General features: G+C 43.3%; 1 protein-coding gene across 3 annotated transcripts in view; it reads right to left on the bottom strand.

Moving 5' to 3' along the window:
* LOC137334726 (protein mono-ADP-ribosyltransferase PARP12-like) overlaps positions 1-19,374 on the bottom strand; it is a 41,517-nt gene extending 22,143 nt beyond the window's left edge. Inside the window, exons 1-6 of one of the 3 annotated variants that reach the window (XM_067999635.1) lie at positions 19,014-19,374; positions 12,123-12,258; positions 10,384-10,654; positions 7,930-8,031; positions 6,037-6,160; positions 4,496-4,664 (exon numbers count right to left, since the gene is read on the bottom strand). In XM_067999635.1, coding sequence (XP_067855736.1) covers positions 4,496-4,664; positions 6,037-6,160; positions 7,930-8,031; positions 10,384-10,654; positions 12,123-12,258; positions 19,014-19,348 — 1,137 coding nt within the window. In that variant the 5' untranslated portion in view covers positions 19,349-19,374. The remainder of the gene's footprint in view (positions 1-4,495; positions 4,665-6,036; positions 6,161-7,929; positions 8,032-10,383; positions 10,655-12,122; positions 12,259-19,013) is intronic. The other 2 variants (XM_067999637.1, XM_067999636.1) reach the window with 2 other exon arrangements.
* Between the last annotated feature and the right edge of the window lie 3,297 nt (positions 19,375-22,671).

The following is a 22,671-nucleotide window of genomic DNA, read 5'->3' as shown; positions in this document are numbered from 1 at the left end:
CTCCAAACAGTAATGGTAATGTAGGGGATGGGATCAAACAGGAAATTAGAGATGCATGTAACAAGGGTATTACAGTAATCAAGGGTGACTTTAATCTGCATATAGACTGGCCAAACCAAATTAGCAATATTACTGTGGAGGATGAAATCCTGGAGTGCGTACGAGATGGTTTTTTAGGCCAGTACGTTGAAGAGCCAATCAGGGAATAGGTTATCCTAGATTGGGTATTGTGCAATGAGAAGGGGCTAATTAATAATCTTGTTGTGCAGGGTCCTTTAGGGAAGAGTGACCATAACATGACAGAATTCTTCATTAAGATGGAAAGTGAAGTAGTCCAATCTGAAACTAGGGTCCTAAATCTAAACAAAGGAAACTATGAAGGTATGAGGAGTGAGTTGGCTATGATAGATTGGGAAGATTCATTAAAAGGCATGACGGTGGATAGGCAATGGCTAACATTTAAGGAATGAATGCATGAATTGCAACAATTATATATTCCTTTCTGGCACAAAAACACAAAAGGAAATGCGGCCCAACCATGGATAACAAAAGAAATTAAGGATAGTATTAGATCCAAAGAGGAGGCATATAAAGTTGCCAGAAAAAGTAACAAGCCTGAGGATTGGGAGCAGTTTAGAATTCAGCAAAAACAGACCAAGAGATTGATTAAGAGGGGAAAAATAGAGTGTGAGAGTAAACATGCAAGGAACATTAAGGTGGACTGTAAAAGCTTCTACAAGTATGTAAAAAGAAAAAGATTAGTGAAGACAAATGTAGGTCCCTTATCGTCAGAAAAGGGAGAATTTATAATGGGGAACAGGGAAATGGCAGAGCAATTAAACAAATACTTTCGTTCAGTCTTCACGGAAGAGGACACAAAAAACTTCCCAGAAATGCTCGGGAACCAAGGGACTAGTGAGAAGGAGGAATTAAAGGACATTAGTATTAGTAAAACAATAGTGCTGGAGAAATTAATGGGACTGAAAGCCGATAAATTCCCAGGATCTGATAATCTGCATCCCAGAGTACTAAAAGAGGTAGCCATGGAAATAATGGATGCATTAGTTGTCATCTTACAAAATTCTATAGCTTATGGAACAGTTCCTGCAGATTGGAGAGTGGCAAATGTAACCCCACTATTTAAAAAAGAAGGGAGAGAGAAAACAGGGAACTACAGACCAGTTAGCCTAACATCAATAGTGGGGAAAATGCTAGAATCTATTAGAAAGGATGCGATAACAGGACACTTAGAAAATATCAACAGGATTAGACAAAGTCAACATGGATTTATGAAAGGGAAATCATGTTTGACAAACCTACTGGAGTTTTTTGAGGATGTAACTGGTAGAATAGATAAGGGAGAACCAGTGGATGTGGTTTGTTTGGATTTTCAGAAGGCCTTTGATAAAGTCCCACATAAGAGGTTAGTGTGTAAAATTAAAGCACATGGGATTGGAGGGAATATACTGGCATGGATTGAAAATTGGTTAACAGACAGGAAACAGAGAGTAGGAATAAGTGGGTCTTTTTAGAGGTGGAAGGCGGTGACTAGTGGGGCACCGCAGGGAGCAGTGCTTAGGCCCCAGCTATTCACAATATATATCAATGATTTGGATGAGGGAACCAAATGTAATATTTCCAAGTTTGCTGATGACACAAAACTAGGTGGGATCATGAGTTGTGAGGAGGATGCAAAGAGGCTTCAAGGCGATTTAGACAAGTTGAGTGAGTGGGCAAATACATGGCAGATGCAGTATAACATGGATAAATGTGAAGTTATCCAATTCGGAAGGAAAAGCAGAAAGGCAGAGTATTATTTAAATGGTGATAGATTGGGGAATGTTGATGTACAAAGGGACCTGGGTGTCCTTGTACACCAGTCATTGAAAGTAAACATGCAGGTGCAGCAAGCAGTTAGGAAGGCAAATGGTATGTTGGCCTTCGTTGCAAGAGGATTTGAGTACAGGAGCAACAATGTCTTACTGCAGTTATACAGGGCCTTGGTGAGACCACACCTGGAGTATTGTGTGCAGTTTTGGTCTCCTTACCTAAGAAAGGATATACTTGCCATGGAGGGAGTACAGCGAAGGTTCACCAGACTGATTCCTGGGATGGCAGGACTGTCGTATGAGGAGAGATTGGGTTGACTCGGCCTGTATTCACTCGAGTTTAGAAGAGAGGGGATTTCATTGAAACATATAAAATTCTGACAGGGCTAGATAGACTGGATGCAGGGAGGATGTTTCCCCTGGCTGGGGTGTCCAGAACGAGGGGTCACAGTTTCAGGATACGGAGTAGGACATTTAGGACTGAGATGAGGAGAAATTTCTTCACTCAGAGGGTGGTGAGCCTGTGGAATTCTCTACCACAGAAGGCTGTGGAAGCCAAGAGACTGAATATATTTAGAAGGAGCTAGATAGATTTCTAGACACAAAAGGCATCAAGGGGTATGGGGAGAGAGCGGGAATATGGTATTGAGATAGAGGATCAGCCATGATCATATTGAATGGCGGAGCAGGCTTGAAGGGCCGAATGGCCTACCCCAGCACCTATTTTCTATGTTGACCCTTCCGCCAATAGGAACAGTTTCTCTCTATCTACTCTGTCTAATCCTTTCATGATTTTGAATACCTCTATCAAATCTATCAAATCTAAGGAAAACAACCCCAGCTTCTCCAGTCTATCCATGTAACTGAAGCCCTTCATCCCTGGAATCATTCTGGTAAAACTCTTCTGCACCCTCTCTAAGACCTTCACATCTTTCATAAAGTGCGGTGCCCAGAACTGGACACAATACTCCAGTTGTGGCCAAATCAGTGTTTTATAAAGAATCACCATTACTTCCTTGCTTTTGTACTCTATGCCTCTATTTCTAAAGCCCAGGATGCCGTATTCTTTTTTAACCGCTTTCTCAACCTGCCCTCCCAACTTCAACGATTTGTGCACATATACCCCCAGATCTCAGTTCCTGAACCCCTTTTAGGATTGTACCATTTAGTTTATATTGCCTCTCTTCGTTTTTTCTACCAACATGTATCACTTCATATTTTTCTGCGTTAAATTTCATCTGCCATGTGTCCGACCATTTCAGCAGCCTGTCTATGTCCTCTTGAAGTCTATCACTATCCTCCTCACTGTTCACTACACTTCCAAGTTTTATGTCATCTGCAAATTTTGAAATTGTGCTCTATACTCCCAAGTCCAAGTCATTACTATATATCAAAAAAGCAGTGGTCCTAGTACTGACCCCTGGGGAACACCACCGTATACCTCCCTCCAGTCTGACAAACAACCGTTCACTACTACTCTCAGTTTCCTGTCACTTAGCTAATTTCGTATCCATGCTGCCACTGCCCCTTCTATTCCATGGGCTTCAACTTTGATGACAAGCCTATTATGTGGCACTTTATCAAACGCTTTTTGGAAGTCCATATACACCACATCAACCTCATTGCTCTTATTGACCCTCTCTATTACCTCATCAAAAAACTCAATCAAGTTAGTTAAACACAATTTGCCTTTAACAAATCCGTGCTGGCTTTCTTTAATTAATCCCCTCTTGTCCAAGTGACTGCTAATTCTGTCCCAGATTATCGTTTCTAAAAGTTTCTCCACCACTGAAGTTAAACTGACTGGCCTGTAGTTGCTGGGTTTATCCTTAAACCCTTTTTTGAAGGAATGAGAACCTATAGTTTTGAGAAGTGATTTGAGATACTGGGGACATTTCCACTGGAGCAGAGGGGACTAAGAGATTTGATCGAGGATTTTGAAATTGTGAAAGGTTTTGATAGGATGAATAGGGAAAGATTATTTCTTTCTGTCGGAGAGATTAAGAGAGGTCATCACTTTAAAATTGTTACCAAGAGAGTGGAGGAGGGAGATTAGAAGAAAATTGTGCAGAGTTGTTGGGTCATGGAATGCTTTGCCACAGGGAACAATTGAGGTAGAGCTCACTGCATCTTTTAAGGGAGAAGTAAATAAACGTTTGAAGCAGAGAAAGATATAGGGCTATAAGGAGAGGCCAGAGCAGTGGGATTAGATTCCAATTACACTAACAAAGAGCTGACACAGACCCAATGTTCCAAATAGGCTCTTTCTGTGCTGTAAACAAATTTGGCTATGTATGTAGCAATGCATTCCATTGCCCTTCACAGTGATATATACCATCTAATAAATACACAGATCTATAGTTTCTGCATTAACTATGGAAAATATGAAAAATAATTCAAAGAAAAGACAAACTATGTTATCCTTCCTTTCAGACTTGGTTATTGAAAGAAAACGTAACAAGATTTCAAATTGTGTCAGATATTTTCTTAAAGTTATCATTTTTTAAACAATATTTATTCTCAACCCCACTTATTTTCTTCCCTCCTCACCTGAAGGTGCTTACCCTTGCTGAGGTATACAACTTTCACTGATTCACTACACAGAATTCCTGGAATTGCCATGGACTGGCCAAGATCCAAGGAAGGAAAAGGAACAAAAAACTTACTTGACTTCCATATTCAGTCCATTTTCCAAAAGCATTCTTCATGTACCACAGCCATTCAGTAGTCAGGATATAGTGTGGGGGTTTAGTAACTGAGGATGGAGTAGAGAGACGCCTCACCTGGTGAGACTCACACGTCATTGTCTCAAAGTTAATGCAAGTAGGTCCCGAGCTGTTAAAATAATTTGGAGAAGAGAACTTGAAGAGAGACACGATGCAGGACTTTAAAATGCTGGCAGTCATGGATAAATACAAGTACACTGAGCACAGAAATGAAAGGCAAAGGTTTAAAACTAATAATCCTAATAATTCTAACTAATAATCTTAAAACTAATAATCAAATGAGACTGGAGATTAGAATATATTTTTCCGAACAGAGTAATGGATCTGTGGAACGGACTCCCAGCAAAAGTACTTGATGTTGATCAAATCCTTCAAAAAGCAGCTAAATTTATATCTGGTTTTATGAATTGGTAGTTAGGGGGATAAATACAAACAGAGATTTTCAAATATTTCATGTTTATTATTGCTGTGCTCCTCACGTGGGGGAAATTATGCTTATGGAGGGCAGCAGGCCTAAGGTTGAATTGTGAAGATGGCTAAGTTTTTTTACAGATTTCTTAGATTACTTTTAGAGTTCAGGGAGTATTTATACAGAATTTTTGGGAGGTTAAATTTGTGGGGTAGAGTCTATGATTGGATCAATTGTACATGAGCTAGGAAAGAAGTGGGCCAAGTAGCCTTTTCTCACTCCATACTTCCTCATGTTCTTAACGTCATTTTCTGAATTAAAATTAAACCAAAACCAACATTTCAGAAAGTATCAGAATACTTTGTAACAATAAGGTTTCACTGACATTTAATCCTTCATTTAGAAAGGATGATTTGAATTAGTTCACATTTTTTTCTTTTATTATCCAGAGACATGTTGAGAATAAATAAAATATTATAAAAACCTTGGGGTAGATTTTCAACTTGCTGCCTGGGCATAAAACTGGTGCTGCAGATCAACTGCCTGTTATAGAAGCCTCCCGATTTTCAGGTCAAATGTGGCAGCAGATCCAGAACATCAGTTTTACACTCAGGCAGCACGTTGAAAATCAACCCCATTACCTAGTAATAAATATCAATTGAGAGAATATTATCAGAGAATCCCATTTCCCATCCAGGGCAAATAACTTAAGTGAGATGGTCCCAATCGAAAGGATGAAATCCATAGTTAACCATCACAGTATGGCCTAATGGAGACAAATTGGGGTTTGTGTGTTTTAGAGATCCATGTGACAAAAGTTCTTGTAAATTGAAGAGTCATTTTCAGGACAGATTGGATAAGGATTTGGAATTATCCTTAAATTTAAGAGGGTTGGTCTTGAGAATAAAGTGGTTTATGGGGTACAGAAATGCATCAAAGAATGCCATTGCGTGCAAATCCAGAATGCGGTGATTTACTGTGCTCTGTAATCGCAATCATTCTATTTTTAGGTCCACTAGTACTAGGGATACGATATATTTGTATTAAAAAATTCATGACATCAGAAAGATACCTGGTGATATTGTTTGGGTCACAGAAAGCCAATTCAATCTCTTCCATGTTTGGGAAGTCCTGCCATGTTTCCTTGCATATTTGCCACCTGTAGGGAAGGCTGAAGTGAACCTGTGTGCACTTGCCTGTACAAAGCAAAAAATGAAAAAGTGTTTATTAACCCTTAGATGGGAAGGATTCTGGAAAATTCCTATTTCCGAATCAATTGTTTTTTTAAGTTTTCCAATCATACACTGGAGTGCTGAAAGCAAACATTAATATTACAGTAATAAAGATAATAAACATCACTGTGACAAAATAATAAACATTCTGTATTAGAATATTGATTTGAAATCTGTACTACTAGTGGCTTCCGTGGAAATAAAAATTGCCATGGACTTCAATGGAAATCCAACAAACAGCAATGAGATAATCTGTTTTAGAGATAGATATTGTCCAGGACACTGGAAAGAACTGCCCAGCTCTTCTGTGAAGAGTGTCATGGGATCTTTTATGTCTACCTAAGAGGGTAGACTTGGCCTTGGTCTCATATGAAAGATAGTACTTCCTCAGTGCTGTACAGGGGTGTCATTCTAGATAATGTGTTCAAGTCGCTGGAGTGGGACTTGAACTCACAACCTTCTGACCCAGAGGTAAGAGTGCTGCTGCTGAGCCAAGGTTGACACCTATATAGTAATGTAAGCAAAAACCCTGAAACCAGATAGGAAATAACTGGATACTACAATGAGGGAAATGTTAGGATCTCTCTGGATAGATGAATTAAGATGGGTTGATTGGCTTACCTTATCTGCAACTATCCCTTGATCTTGTGATTCGTGTGTGAGCTGAAAACAAAACTGGTTAGTTCAGGGAGACTGGAATTAATCTAAAGGGTAAACCATTCAAATAGGTTCCAGATTTTTACATAACGGCTGTCAGTTTGAGTTACTTCAGAATACAATGAACTAAGTAACACCTAATAAGGCTTTATTTCCCTGCCAAAGAACAAGTATATTTCTGGGTTTATGAAACCTGAATTGAGTTAGAGGTCTGATAATAAATTTGTAATGCCCAGATTTGACATTGGCTCATGCAGGAGTGAGATTGCACCTGCAGTATACTTGGTTATTGCATAATCAGTTCATCTTGTTCCACAGAGCAGCTTAACAGCCAAATTAAATTGACATTTAAATATTGTATCCAACACACATACCAAGGTCAATATTTGTGTGACATCCATTGGGCATGAATGCTCTTCTGACATTTCCTCTGCTAATAGAGGCATCAGTCTTCAACCTGTTTTATTTTATGTGTATTGTTTTATACTGTGTTCAGATTACAGAACTGTTTGAAGAACTGATTTTACATTATAAATGAGGCTGTCAGATCTATGGAAACTGCTGCATTCACATTGCAGGACAGGTTCCACAGCACCAGCACAATAGACAAACATCTGCGCATCCACTAGTTTTTGAAAATTTCAATTTGTGATTTTATTTTTGGTTGATCTTTCCTAATGGGTGGAAAAGATAAATAGAGGGAAACAAATGCATCACTGCCCTCTGTGTCAGGACTGAATCAGAAGAGATGTACTGGACCTCCAGATGCAACACTTATATTTGACACTAGTGTACTGCTGGCTCCATAGCTAATGGGGGAAACCACCATTCTGGGTTGACCTTGGTGCCTCCAGGGAAGCAGTACCACCTCATTTACCTTATAACACTGCCTTCTTAGTTGGAGCTCCAATCTGTGACAGAACTATAAGGTAAATGCAGCATGAGTGCAAAGCAAAAGGGTACAAAAGTGCCGTGTCTGCAATTAACACCTAGTGTAAGAAAAAAAATGATCATCACTAAAACAGCATAGCGGAAATTCGGCATCCATTGCAAAACTTCAGTGCTTTTACAGATACCTTTGAAGCTGCAATGTTTTCTGATGAAGTACAGACAGATCTCCTCAGTGTCCGCATTTCTCTGGGGGCTTGTGAAAGGAGACCGAGGAACAGCTTTCATGTCTGCAAAAACACAGCAAAGAATTGTAACCCTGGTGCTTCCTGTTAAAGTGGTAACCATTTTCATGAAGAACTGTTTGCTGAACTGATTCGTACCTGCACAGGTCAAAGGGCCTGCCAAGCTATGGGTTACTTTAGCTGCATTTGATGAAATGATAGTTTGAGGTGTTTGAATATAGATGAGCCACACACACAGGAACAGCTTGAATCTCTGGCCTGTGCTGAATTAGGAAGAACTCTTGCCTTTATAATGCATTTCGTGACCAGGTGCTTTACTGCTGGTCACTCACCATCAAGTGTAAACTGCTAGTTCTTGGGATCATAACAACAACAACTTGCATTTATATAGCGCCTTTAACGTAGTAAAACGTCTCAAGGTGCTTCACAGGAGCAAAATTTGATACCAAGCCACATAAGGATATATTAGGACAGGTGACCAAAAGCTTGGTCAAAGAGGTAGGTTTTAAGGAGCATCTTAAAGGAGGAGAGAGAGGTAGAGATGCAGAGAGGTTTAGGAAAAGAATTTCAGAGTTTAGAGCTTAGGCAGCTGAAGGCACGCCCGCCAATGGTGTGGCAATGAAAATCTGGGATGCACAAGAGGTCAGAATTCGAGGAGCGCAGAGGGTTGTAGGGCTGGAGAAGGTTACAGAGATAGGAGGGGCGAGACCATGGAGGGCTTTGAAAATAATGATGAGGATTTTAAAATCGAGGCATTGCCAGACCAGGAGCCAATGTAGGTCAGTGAGCACAGGGGTGATTGCTGAATGGGACGGTGCGAGTTAGGATACGGGCAGCAGAGTTTTGGATGAGCTCAAGTTTACAGGGGTGCAAGGTGGGAGACCGGCCAGGAGAGCATTGGAATAGTTGAATGTAGAGGTAAACAAAGGCTTGGATGAGGATTTCAGTAGCCAATGAGCTGAGGCAGGGTGGAGACGGGTGGTGTTACAGAGGTGGTCTTGGTGATGGAGAGAATATGGGGTTGGAAGCTCATCTCAGCATCAAATAAGATGTCAAGGTTGCGATAAGTCTGGTTCAGCCTCAGTCAATGGCCAGGGAGAGGGATGGAGTTGGTGGCTAGGGAACAGAGTTTGTGGTGGGGACCAAAGCGATGGCTTCAGTCTTCCCAATATTTAATTGGAGGAAATTTCTGCTCATGTCAGACAAGTAGCGTGACAAATCGGCAGCAGTGGAGGGGTCAAGAGAGGTGGTGGTGAGATAGAGCTGGGTGTTGTGAACATACATGTGGAACCTGACAGTGTATGAAAGAATTTATGACCATGATTGGGTGGGACATTAACACAATGAGAAGAAAATTACTAAATTCAATTGCTTGTGTTTTAATTGTCTGTTTATATAAAGCTAGCATCTTGGACCACTTGTGCTAAAACATGAACATAGTTAAATGTGTTTGCCTGTCACATGAACTGTGATGGGATAGCCGAAGTGACAATGTACTCTTCTCTCTTCTTTCTTATTCTTTTCCCTGTCTTTCACTTATCTTTCTCTTATTGTTGCTTTCTGTAATAACACAATAGGAGGGGGGAAGAGGCTGAATGTTTGTTTTTCCTCTACCACTGAGTTACTGATCTTGGTTGACCAGCAGCAAAATAGAACAGCACCATGTGTTTCCTCACACATTTCAGGGAAATTGGAAAGAGAGTAACTTCAATCTGCTGTTATCTGTTTCCATAACAGCCAGTTCTGAATGGTAGAAGCCTGTGAACAGGGCATTAGCCTGCACATCTATCCAGTCAGCTGCAAGCGCCCATGCCTGGGAAAACCAGGAAGAGATCATCTCGTACATAGGAACATAGGAATTGCTAGATGATAAATGACCAAGGTCCATCTAGATCGCCTTCTACCATCCTAGTCGTCATATGATACAATGATAATGGAGTTGTTGATGAATCATAGCAAACAATCTCTGTCAATTAGTCTACAACAGACCCAGGCATGAGGCGAGGAAACCCAGTAGTAGACAGCTTTGGGAACCATAGTTTGTATTCTTCAATTAATGTAAATTACATATTGGATTTTCTAATACAATATTTCTTACCCATAATGCGGGATTACCTAGAGTTTGTATATCCTACATTCACCAGGCTGTTCAAGTACAGGGGACATCACAGTCAAGTTCAATCCAGTCCTCTCAACTGAACTCCACATTTTCACATTCACCAGCAGGGACAGTGAGGCTAATTGTAGCATCTCTACTGCCACCCTGTCTGAGATCAGCTAACTTAGCATTGATCCAGGACTGAATCTGGCACCATCAAGGCCAAGAGTACTGCTAGAACCCATGGAAGTGTAACCCAATGTGAATGCAAAAAATTGAGAAATAAGCTGCATTCATACCCTCACCAGGAGTGCTGAGCACTTGTTTAATGTGGTTCCTGTTCTGATATATCAGCAGCAGATTGTGAAGCACGTTATGGTCCAAAGAAAATTTCTTGAGCAGGGCACTGGTGTCGTCGTCACGGAAACTGTGGGAACGTCGACACTGAGCTCCAAATCTACAGATTCCTGAAATGAAGTACGAGCAAATGTGGAACTTATTGCAAGTCAGTTTATGGGAACAGCTTCCGAATCGAAGATTCTCACCGCCCCTGTTGTAATGCAGGCAGACCTAGAAAAAGAGAGATTTCAGATTCAAAGTTAAAAGTGAACTGCAGCAGAGGAAAACAGCACGTGTCTTTGAGGGACTGTTTTTTTTTGTACTCCTCAAATGATGGGAGTCACTATTGTGAAATTATAATGTTTCATGTACAGGGTCCCTATACCTTACAACATTAATTACTCCGAGGTCAGGAATTGCATTGGTTAGATGCAGGGTAAAGCAAGGGTAAACTGCACCCCAGTATGTACTGTATGGTTTGTTACTAAGCTATACAGACCACAGAAGGTCCTAGATTTGATCCTTTGTTTGGACTAAGCTAGAATGGTGATGGGACCACTACAATTGGCTCCAGTGTTCCTGGACTAAGGAGGGTAAATTTAGTCAGGGTTTCTACACCTGATTAATGACTCCTGCTGGAAAGTGCATGTGTGTGGATTTCAAATGTGGACTGGAATGAATATGATGCCCCTATGGTTGAATAGCCTGCCACCAATTACAGTGTTTGTAATTAAGATAGCTCGGGTGACTGTGACGCTCGATTGGCGGGGAATGGGTCAGATCTTGGCCACATGGAGCAACACCATGAGTACCTCACACTTTATCACCAGGTTCCTGCTGGTTATGGAGAGGGAGCGCCCCACCCACATACCAAGCTTCTGCTTGACCTTGGCAACCTGTTCCTCCCAGTTCTTGGTGCAGGCCTGGGGCCCCCTCCAAACCAGATCCCCAGTAACTTTGGGTAGTCGGACCTAACGATGAAGGGGACAAGGGATCGGGTCTCCCACCTGCCAAAGAACATGGCCTCACTCTTATTTCAGTTCACTCTGGCCACTGAGGCCAGCTCAAAACGATCGTAGATGCCCATCAGTCTATGAACCGACTGCTGAATGCAGAAAAAGGTGGTGATGTCGTCCATGTAGAGGGAAGCCTTAATCCAAGAGCCTCCGCTGCCTGGGATCATCACTTCCCCTGATACATGCGTCCTTCCCGATGGACGCAGCAAATGGCTCAATACAACATATGAACAGGACCGCAGAGAGAGGACAGCCCTGCCTGACTCCAGATCTGATTGGAAAGCTCTCCGACTCCCACCCATTGATTAGGACTGTGCTACGGATGTCCGCATAGAGCAGATGTATCCAATCGTGGATTCCCTCCCCAAACCCCATTTTGGAGAGCACATCCATCATAAATCACAAGGTTGCGATGGTTACTGTAATTCTGGCCTGTATCATTATCTGATTTGTGTGTCTGTTTCACAACTCCCTCCCCTACACTCCTCTCTCTCTCATACATACACGAATGCATGCAAAGAAATTAATTAAAATTTTATGCAGTCAAAATTTGCATCCAGTTAATTGTCCGAAGATATTTTCATATCAGCATATTTAGTAAATGCAAGGTTTTTCTTTTACCAGCCATTGATTGTTCCATTGATCAAGGACAGGAAGTGTTGCAAAGAATTTAGAATACAAACCTCTGGCAGCAGGGATGGGTCATTCTGAAGCAGGAGGATGCGCAGCTCATTCACGTTGAGTTCCTGGAGCTCATTAACGCGGATGATTTTCCAGTTGTGAGAGTCCTGGATGTCATGGGAATGTTTGCAAGTATTGCTGATTGGAATAAGAAACAACTATTTCAGGAAAAAGGAGCTTGGACTGGACTTTTATTATCATTTCCTTACTGGCATATCAAAAGACTACGGTCTACATCCCGTTAGAACAGAGACAATATGGGTTTGCCATCTGCTCATTTAGCACTGCAATGGCCCTGGTAGATTTGTTGGGGTCGGCCTTATTATAATATCTTTGTTGGACTCACTGTAGTATTCTTGACTGTGATTAACAGCCTGTCTCGAGGAGTGGAGAGGGTATGATATGGCTGCTGCAGGCCTCGAGTACCTCTGCTGCCTCTGAGCAACTGAAGAGGAGAACCATTTAATTTAAAATGTTTGATGGCTTGGGATTGTAAAGAGGGGATTTAAGCTTTAAAACCACTCCTGTTTGTCATCGTAACACTGGGCACCAGAAACACCTGACACCCAGTGTTGCTATGAGGGTAGTAACAAAGAATGGGATTGTTGCTTTCTGGCTGTGCATGGCTCATCTGAGTGGGGTGGCTGGATGCAACGGAGGGAGAGTGCCTCAACAGACAACTCCCTTATAGGTGCTGGCTCCTGCCATACCCCTGATGCTGGACCCTCACTCAGCATGTCCTGCCAACTGTGTGGAGCACACTGCAAGGCTGTAATTGGGTAATTCAGAAGCCTCACATCAGGGTATGGTCCAGGCGATTCCCCAGAATGGCGAACCTAGACAGAACTAAATCATGGACATTGGAGTCCAAGGACCTGTGGCGCGAGATACGGTGTTCCCTAGAGAATTCACAACTGTGCTTAGGACCTCGGGTAAGGGAGAAAAATCGATGCAGATGTCACTGGAGGTGAAACATGATTCAAAGTGGATTGCAATTCTGTGAAGCAGTCATATATGTGGGTAATGGGTTCTTCCGTACTAGCTGTCATACTTGGCAGAATGTTTGGCACACTCTCAAATGATTCAATAAATGGACCGTGCTCAGAAAGTAGGTCCTGGATAGCACCAATGCCCACCACTCAGCATCTGAGGGTGGTCTGGCATTACCCCTCCAGCCAACACAACCCCTTCTGCTCCTCATCTGCCACCTCCACTTGCTCATCCTGACTTGCGTGCTCCACCAGGTGCTCTCTCTCTAACTCTGTTTCCACAGCCAATTTCACTGGAGTGGTACGGTAGCTTAGTGGCTATGTTACTGAACTAGTAATTTATAAGCCTGGACTAATAATTCAGAGTCACGAGTTCAAATCCCGTCACGGCAGCTGGGGAATTTAAATTCAATTAATTAAATAAAATCTGGAATTAAAAAACTAGTATCAGTAATGGCGGCCATGAAACTACCGGATTGTTGTAAAAACCCATCTGGGTTCACTAATGCCCTTTTAGGGAAGAAAACCTGCCGTCCTTACCCGGTCTGGCCTATATGCGACTACCAGACTCACAGCAATGTGGTTGATTCTTAATTGCCCTCTAAAATGGCCTAGCAAGCTACTCATTTGTACAATCTCGCTTAAAAAATGTCATAATAAGAATAAAACCGGACGGACCACCGGACACGACAAAGGCAAACCAAGCCCAATTGACCCTGCAAAGTCCTCCTCACTAACATCTGGGCACTTGTGCCAAAATTGGGAGAGCTGTCCCACAGACGAGTCAAGCAACAGCCTGACATAGTCATACCTTTCAGCCAACGTCCCAGACTCTTCCATTACCATCCCTGGGTATCTCCAGTCTCACCGGCAGGACATACCGACCAGAGGTGGTGGTACAGTGATGTACAGTCAGGAGGGAGTGGTCCGGGGAGTCCTCAATATTGACTCTGGACCCATGGCATCAGGCCAAACATGGGTAAAGGAAATCTCCTGCTGATTACCACCTACTGCCCTCCCTCAGCTGATGAATCAGTCCTCCTCCATGTTGAGCACCACTTGGAGGAAGCACTGAGGGTAGCAAGGGCACAGAATGTACTCTGGGTGGAGGACTTCAATGTCCATCACCAAGAGTGGCTCAGTAGCACCACTAATGACTGAGCTGGCAGAGTCCTGAAGGACATAGCTGCCAGACTGGGCCTGTAGCAGGTGGTGAGGGAAAAACCTACTTGACCTTATCCTCACCAATCTACCTGTCCATGACAGTATTGGTAGGAGTGACAACTGAAGAGTCCTCGTGGAGACGAAGTCCTGTCTTCACACTCCACACATGTTGTGTGGCACTATCACCGTGTTAAATGGGATAGATTCAGAACAGATCTAGCAGCTCAAAACTGGGCATCCATGAGGTGCTGTAGGCCATCAGCAGCAGCAGAATTGTATTCCAGCACAATCTGTAACCTCATGGCCCGGCATATTCCTCACTCTGCCATTACCAACAAGCCAGGGGATCAACCCTGGTTCAATGAGGAGTGTAGAAGACTATGCCAGGAGCATGCACCAGGCGTACCTAAAAATGAGATGCCAACCTGGTGAAGCTACAACTCAGGACAACATGCATGGTAAACAGTGGAAGCAATGTGCTATAGACAGAGCTAAGCGATTCCACAACCAACGGATCAGATCAAGGCTCTGCAGTCCTGCAACATCCAGTCGTGAATGGTGGTGGACAATTAAACAACTAACGGGAGGAGGAGGCTCTGTAAACATCCCCATCCTCAATGATGGTGGAGTCCAGCATGTGAGTGCAAAGGACAAGGCTGAAGCGCTTGCAACCATCTTCAGCCAGAAGTGCCGAGTGGATGATCCATCTCGGTCTCCTCCCAATATCCCCACTATCACAGAAGCCAGTCTTCAGCCAATTTGATTCACTCCACGTGATATCAAGAAACAGCTGAGTACACTGGATGCAGCAAAGGCTATGGGCCCCGACAAAACCCGGCTGTAGTGCTGAAGACTTGTGCTCCAGAACTAGCTGCGCCTCTAGCCAAACTGTTCCAGTACAGCTACAACACTGGCATCTACCCGATAATGTGGAAAATTGCCCAGGTATGTCCTGTCCACAAAAAGCAGGACAAATCCAATCCAGCCAATTACCACCCCATCAGTCTACTCTCAATCATCAGCAAAGTGATGGAAGGTGTCGTCGACAGTGCTATCAAGCGGCACTTACTCACCAATAATCTGCTCACCGATGCTCAGTTTGGGTTCCGCCAGGACCACTCGGCTCCAGACCTCATTACAGCCTTGGTCCAAACATGGACAAAAGAGCTGAATTCCAGAGGTAAGGTGAGAGTGACTGCCCTTGATATCAAGGCAGCATTTGAGCAAGTGTGGCACCAAGGAGCCCTAGTAAAATTGAAGTCAATGGGAATCAAGGGGAAAACTCTCCAGTGGCTGGAGTCATCCCTAGCACAAAGGAAGATGGTAGTGGTTGTTGGAGGCCAATCATCTCAGCCCCAGAATATTGCTGCAGGAGTTCCTCAGGGTAGTGTCCTAGGCCCAACCATCTTCAGCTACTTCATCAATGACTTTCCCTCCGTCATAAGGTCAGGAATGGGGATGTTCGCTGATGATTGCACAGTGTTCAGTTCCATTCGCAACCCCTCAGATAATGAAGCAGTCTGTGCCCACATGCAGAAAGACCTGGACAACATCCAGGCTTGGGCTGATAAGTGGCAAGTAACATTTGCGCCAGACAAGTGCCAGGCAATGACCATCTCCAACAAGTGGGAGTCTAACCACGTCCCCTTGACATTCAATGGCATTACCATCGCCGAATCCCCCACAATCAACATCCTGGGGGTCACCATTGACCAGAAACTTAACTGGACCAGCCATATAAATACTGTGGCTACGAGAGCAGGTCAGAGGCTGGGTATTCTGCGATGAGTGACTTACCTCCTGACTCCTCAGAGCCTTTCCACCATCTACAAGGCACAAGTCAGGAGTGTGATGGAATACTCTCCACATGCCTGGATGAGTGCAGCTCCAACAACACTCAAGAAGCTCGACACCATCCAGGACAAAGCAGCCCGCTTGATTGGCACCCCATCCACCACCCTAAACATTCACTCCCTTCACCACCGGCGCACCGTGGCTGCAGTGTGTACCACCTGCAGCAACTCGCCAAGGCTTCTTCGACAGCACCTCCCAAACCCGCGACCTCTACCACCTAGAAGGACAAAAGCAGCAGACACATGGGAACAACACCACCTGCACATTCCCCTCCAAATCACACACCATCCCGACTTGGAAATATATCGCCGTTCCTTCATTGTCGCTGGGTCAAAATCCTGGAACTCCCTTCCTAACAGCACTGTGGGAGAACCTTCACCACACGGACTGCAGCGGTTCAAGAAGGCAGCGCACCACCACCTTCTCAAGGGCAATTAGGGATGGGCAATAAATGCCGGCCTTGCCAGTGACGCCCACATCCCATGATAGAATAAAAAAAAATCCTAATGCTGCAGCTGAAGTGAGTGACACTGCGGAGTGTGAACCAGATGCTCCTGCAGCCCCAGACCCTGCAATCCACTGGTCATCAGCTGCCTGTATCAGCAAGACACTCCTTGTAACACTTTTCACTAAGGCAAAACGTGCCATGCTATGACACCATGGGACCTGTTAGCTTGCTAAATAAATGACAGAATGTCAGAGTATGTGAAAAGTTCATGAGATGGTAGAAATAGCAACACTGAGGAATAGGACCCTGGCAATACAGATTGGTCACAATGGGCTGAAATGGGCTTAATGGAGTGGCACTCTACGATTTCCTGGGATAGTTCTTCCAAAGGGGTTTGCGGTTTCAGGTTGGGTGTGCCCAGAGCACTTGTTAGCCTCTTCCTTTGGTTATGTGCTTCTTTTTCCTGCAATCATAGAGTGTTGAAGTGCTCTCCATTTACTCAGCTTTGCAACTGGCCACTATGCCTCCCAAAATAACAGTGCAAAAACAAGCAGCATGCCAGCGTTGTTGAAAGCTTTGCTTAGAATGTGAAAGCTGTGTTATGCATGAATATGGATTGCCTAGGGACAGTGATGATGTTGACAGATCAAAGGGTTCCCTAAAGGGAAGCAAATGTCCCACGTGAGGGTGAAGTTACTACCATGCCATCCCAGAACAGTGGACAGAGATAACTTCAGCAGACATACTTAGTTTGGTAAATTTTTCAATTGACACAGCATCCACAGCCTTTTGGGAGAGAGAATTCCAGATTTCCCCGACATTTTGTGTAAAAAAAAATGCTTCCTGATTTCACTCCTAAACGACCTAACTCTAAATTTAAGATCATGCCCCTTTGTTCTGGATTCCCCCACCAGAGGAAATAGTTTCTCTGGCCCCAATTTTAAAGGTGGGGGTGGGGTATGTTGCGCGTGAGCCTCGAAGCGCGCGACGCACCCGTGGCGTCCGAGGACGTGGAGGCCGAGCTGATCTTAACCACTGGGCCTCATTTCCATTAAACTTCTTGGAGTCTCGCCCAAACCCAGCCAGATCCACTACCTGGTCGGCGGAAGCAGGAATTCAACAGCAGGAGGCCATAACTGGGGACCCGTAGGAACGGTCCCCGCCAGTCAGGCAAGTGGCAATAATCTCTGTTCACAACCTTATCAAATGCCTTCTGGAAGTCCATATAGACAACATTCATAGATATCCCTCTATCCACCTCCTCAAAAAAATTCAACTAGTTTACTCAGGCAAGACCTACCCTTCACAAATCTATACTGACTCTCTTTGAGCAGCTCATACTTGCCCAACTGCTCAGCCACTCTGTCTCTGATGATAGGTTCCAGTAACTTCCACACAACTGACGTTAAACTGACAAGTCTGTAGTTTCCTGGTTTGTCCCTTCCTTCTGTCTCAAATAATGGAGTGAAATTTGCAATTTTGCAATCCAAAAGTATAATTGCCGTATCTACAGAGCTTTGGAAAATGATGACTAACACTTCTGCAATTTCCCCATAAGCTTCTTTTAATACCTTAGGTTGGAAACCACCAGGTCCTGGAGATTAAATAAATTAAGTCCTCGTTCTTTTTAAATGTTTATACCAGGTCTTTCCCGCAATGCCACGTGCTGTCCAGTTATTTCCCACTAGTTATATATAGACCATCAATGAGTTATTGTATTACTGTTGGTTATGAGGGGAATCTGAGTGTTACCAGTATTACTATTAGTTATCGGTGCAATTTCAGTGAGTTACCATTAATTATTGGTGGAATCAAAGTTCCTCCCACCTTTGGTTTCCCTTCTTTGTTGGCTCACGGGCGGTCTCCTGGTTCTCAGAACTTCTCGTGCAACAGCAGCTGGCACGAAACTACGAGCAGAGATACTGAACTGTAGGGGACCCAATCTTTATAAGATGAATGCAATAACAGACGTCACGTAATTAGAACATCTCGTGAGAAAACCTCCAGGAATGCCTCCAACAAGAGTTGGCAACCCTGTGCCCTAGATATCCCCCCATCCTCTCTCCTTTGCTGGCCTTTATGCTCCCAGCGCAGAGCCCAATCAGCATTGGGAGTGCTCTGAGAGGACTTCAGAAAATATTGGAAGGCCCTCTCCCCTCTTCTGTGGCACAAGATGTGCTGGTGGACTTCCAAGCCTCAGCTACTGAATCAATTGAGGAACATCTCCCTTATAATTCACACCTTAGACACAAATATAAAGTACAGAACAAACAATAGAGTCATTATGATGGTAATACTACAAAGGCTACTGATTGCCATTTTCTGCAAATAGTTGTATAAATTTTGCCTCTTGGTCGTAGGCTTCCATTGTCTTAGTTCTTAACAGTGCCTCATACTGGTTCAGTACCTCTCTTATTATTATACGGGCGGCTAATTACCTTCCTTCTGCGTATTTGCAGTTGCCAAATATAAAAAACCTGCACAGGTGAAGTTCCCCACAATCTTGACATTTCTTGTTTGGGTAGTCTTTACAGAGCCTGATGACGGTGGTGGCAATGATTCGACTGTCCAAGGTCAGCTCAGATTCAGATACTTTGTTCTCTGTTCCTCGAACAATGGTAAAAAGCTGACGGTTGCTCAATATCGTAGTTAGATTCAAGTCAGAAACTGAATTGCTGTCAGAGATTTTTCTGCGGAGATCCTCGTAATGCAGAGATCCATTATTAGAACAGAGGATCTTGATGCTGTTCTGACAGAGCTTTGACAGAGACATTTTTTGTCTAAATTTCTGGCAATTCACACTTCCTTAATATGCGAGCTGGGAATCTAGGAAATGAAAGTGAAACTTTAGCTCCGTGTTTTGTTCTCCAGACCAGAATAACATAACTACAATCAACTGACTGTGAACTAGTGTTGCAGTCACCACAGGAGACAGATGAAGGCTGATTCAGTCATGAATGTGCATTTGTTTTAAAGTTTCTTTCCTCCCTTAACGTAATTGACTCATGATGGGGCATGCTTCTATGGACACGAGCAGCCCTACCGTATCTCACCCAAGCTGTCATTCCTCATGGGAGTCTAGGCAGTGAGTGTGGCCAATCTATTTCTTACAAACACCCACACTAGTCTAACATGTGCACTTGTAACAATTTGTCCAGGCTGACATTCCAGTGCAGTACTAAGTGGGGTGCTGCACTGCCGGAGGCGCGGTCATCCGGATGAGACATTAAACCGAGGTCCTGTCTGACCTTTCAGGTGGATGTAAAAGATCCCATGACACCAATCGAAGAAAGCAGGGGAGTTCTCCCAATGTCCTGGCCAATATTTGTCCCTCAATCAACATCAATAAAACAGATTATCTGATTGTTATCACATTGCTGTTTGTGGGAGCTTGCTGTGTGCAAATTGGCTGCCGCGTTTCCTACATCACAACAGTGACTACACTTCAAAAGTACTTCATTGGCTGTTAAGCGCTTTGGAATGTTCTGAGGTTGTGAAAGGCACGATATAAATGTAAGTTCTTTCTTTCCTTCTAACTCAGGGCAGGGTTCTGCGCTATGAATGCCCATCCCTGTTGTGGGGCTTTTGAGATATTATACATAACATCAGAAAAAAAGTAATAGCTGAAATGGCAGGGAATTTTCCAGAAGAAGAAAGACACATTTTAGTATTCTCCTTTAAGTTTATCTGTCAACATTGAAGTGGTGAAGTTGTGAAGTTTGGTCTGGTAGGTGTGTTAGGTGAAAAATTTGTGCTAAGATTCATGATAGCTACACCCAACATTCTTTTACCACATGGGGAAGGAGCAATTTTCTTTGGTATTTGTAGGGAAATCATAAAGAATTTGAGAAGAAATAGTGAACAAAGAAAACCAGTTACTGAGGTTGCTGATCTCGTTTGTGGATTAAAAGAAAAACATCCCCCCCCTGGTGATATAATGGTTCAATGGTTTTTTATACCGTAACCCTAGGACCTGGATTTAAATCTAGCCCAGACTGATGGGGTAAAAGTCTCCTCTCTACTTGCACCAGGAGTCCTATGTGAAATACAATGAAATCTTCTCACTCTTTATGATGTTACTGATACACAGTGACCAGAGAAAATCTTCCGCCATTGTTTGGGCAGGGCAGGGGGAGCTTCTGTTCTCGTTTCAAAGCAGTTCTAGGTGGATATTGATCCAAGACAGACACTATAAAGTAGTGGGAGATTTTAAAAATTGTCAGTCTTCTTCAGATAATTCACAAGGAGCGACGATGTGGGAAGTGGTGCAGTTGGAAGTACTCTGCTGAGGTTGGGATTAATGTACACTGAAGGAAGATTCCGCCCATGCTAGCAAATTGTAAAAGAATTCTAGGATATGCTACGATTTTGCTAGTGATAGCGATACAATGAAATCTTCTCATTCTTTATGATGTTACTGATACACAGTGACCAGAGAAAATCTTCCGCCATTGTTTGAGCAGGGCAGGGGGAGCTTTGAACTTAACCATTGAGCCTGAGATTACTTGATGTAAACATTGGGCTCCTTAAATGGGCAAATGTTCCATTCCCAGAACTAACATCTTTCACCTTGATGAGCACAAGAAGTCACAAAAAAAAACCCTCTCAAGGAGCTATAGTATATTACAACTACTATTATATATTAAAAATTTACATGCACTCTTGCTGCGTAACACTTTCCTCCTGTAACATGCAGCACACTTTTTCTATCATGTTTTTCTTCAAAATTATGTTTCTACTGAGTTTACTTACCTTGAGTCCGACATCACTTGAACTGCAAGGTAGGTAATTTGATCCCAGGCCACCTCCAGCCTAGGTGGTGAGGTGGAGACCAGCTACAGACCTTTCAAGCCTTCCAGCTAAGTTTTATTTAATTTATTTTTTAAAATAATTTTCAAATGTGAACATTTTGAAGCACTGTTCCCCTCACTGTAGGGGCCCCAATTAAGAACATAAGAACTTAAGAAATAGGAGCTGGGGCAGGCCATACGGCCCCTCGAGCCTGCTCCGCCATTCAATAAGATCATGGCTGATCTTCGACCTCAACTCCACTTTCCCACCTGTTCCCCATATCCCTTGATTCCCTTAGTGTCCAAAAATCTATCGATCTCAGTCTTGAACATACTCAACGACTGAGAATGCACAGCCCTCTGGGGTAGAGAATTCCAAAGATTCACAACCCTCAGTGAAGAAATGTCTCCTCATCTCAGTCCTAAATGGCTGACCCCATTTTCTGAGACTAGGCCCCTACTTCTATACTCTCCAGCCAGGGGAAACAGCCTCTCAGCATCTACCCTGTCAAGCCCTCTCAGAATCTTATACATTTCAATGAGATCACATTTCATTCTTCTACACTCCAGAGAGTATGGGCCCATTCTACTCAATCTCTCCTCATAGGACAACCCTCTCATCCCAAGAATCAATCTAGTGCACTTTCATTGCACAGCCTCTAAGGCAAGTATATCCTTCCTTAGATAAGGAGACCAAAACTGTGCACAGTACTCCACATGAAGGCTCATCAAAGCCCTGTACAGTTGCAGCAAGACTTCCTTACTCTTGTACTCCAAACCCCTTGCAATAAAGGCCAATATACCATTTACCTTCCTTGCAGTAGCTGCATGTTAACCTTCTGTGTTTCGTGTACAAGGACTCTGAACACCATCATTTAAAAGTTTTTCACTATTTAAAAAATATTCTGTTTTTCTATTCTTCCTACTAAACTGAACATTTCCCCACATTATACTCCATCTGCCACCATCTTGCCCATTCACTTAACCTGTCTATATCCCTTTGCAGCCTCTTTGCTTCCTCCTCACAGCTTACTTTCCCACCTAGCTTTGTATCGTCAGCAAACTTGGATACATTATACTCCGTCGCTTCATCTAAGTCATTAATATGGATTGTAAACAGCTGAGGTCCAAGCATCGATCCTTGTGGCACCTCACTAGTTACAGCCTGCCAACCTGAAAATGACCTGTTTATTCCTACTCTCTGTTTTCTGTCCATTAACCAATCCTCTATCCATGCTAACATATTACCCCCAACCCCATGAGCCCTCATCTTGTGTAACAACCTTTTATGTGGCACCTTATCGAA

Source organism: Heptranchias perlo, chromosome 18 (genome assembly GCF_035084215.1).
Source record: "Heptranchias perlo isolate sHepPer1 chromosome 18, sHepPer1.hap1, whole genome shotgun sequence".
Classification (NCBI taxonomy): Eukaryota; Metazoa; Chordata; class Chondrichthyes; order Hexanchiformes; family Hexanchidae; genus Heptranchias; species Heptranchias perlo.
Note: the sequence above shows the minus strand (reverse complement) of the source record. Positions and strands in the feature narration are given on the sequence as shown.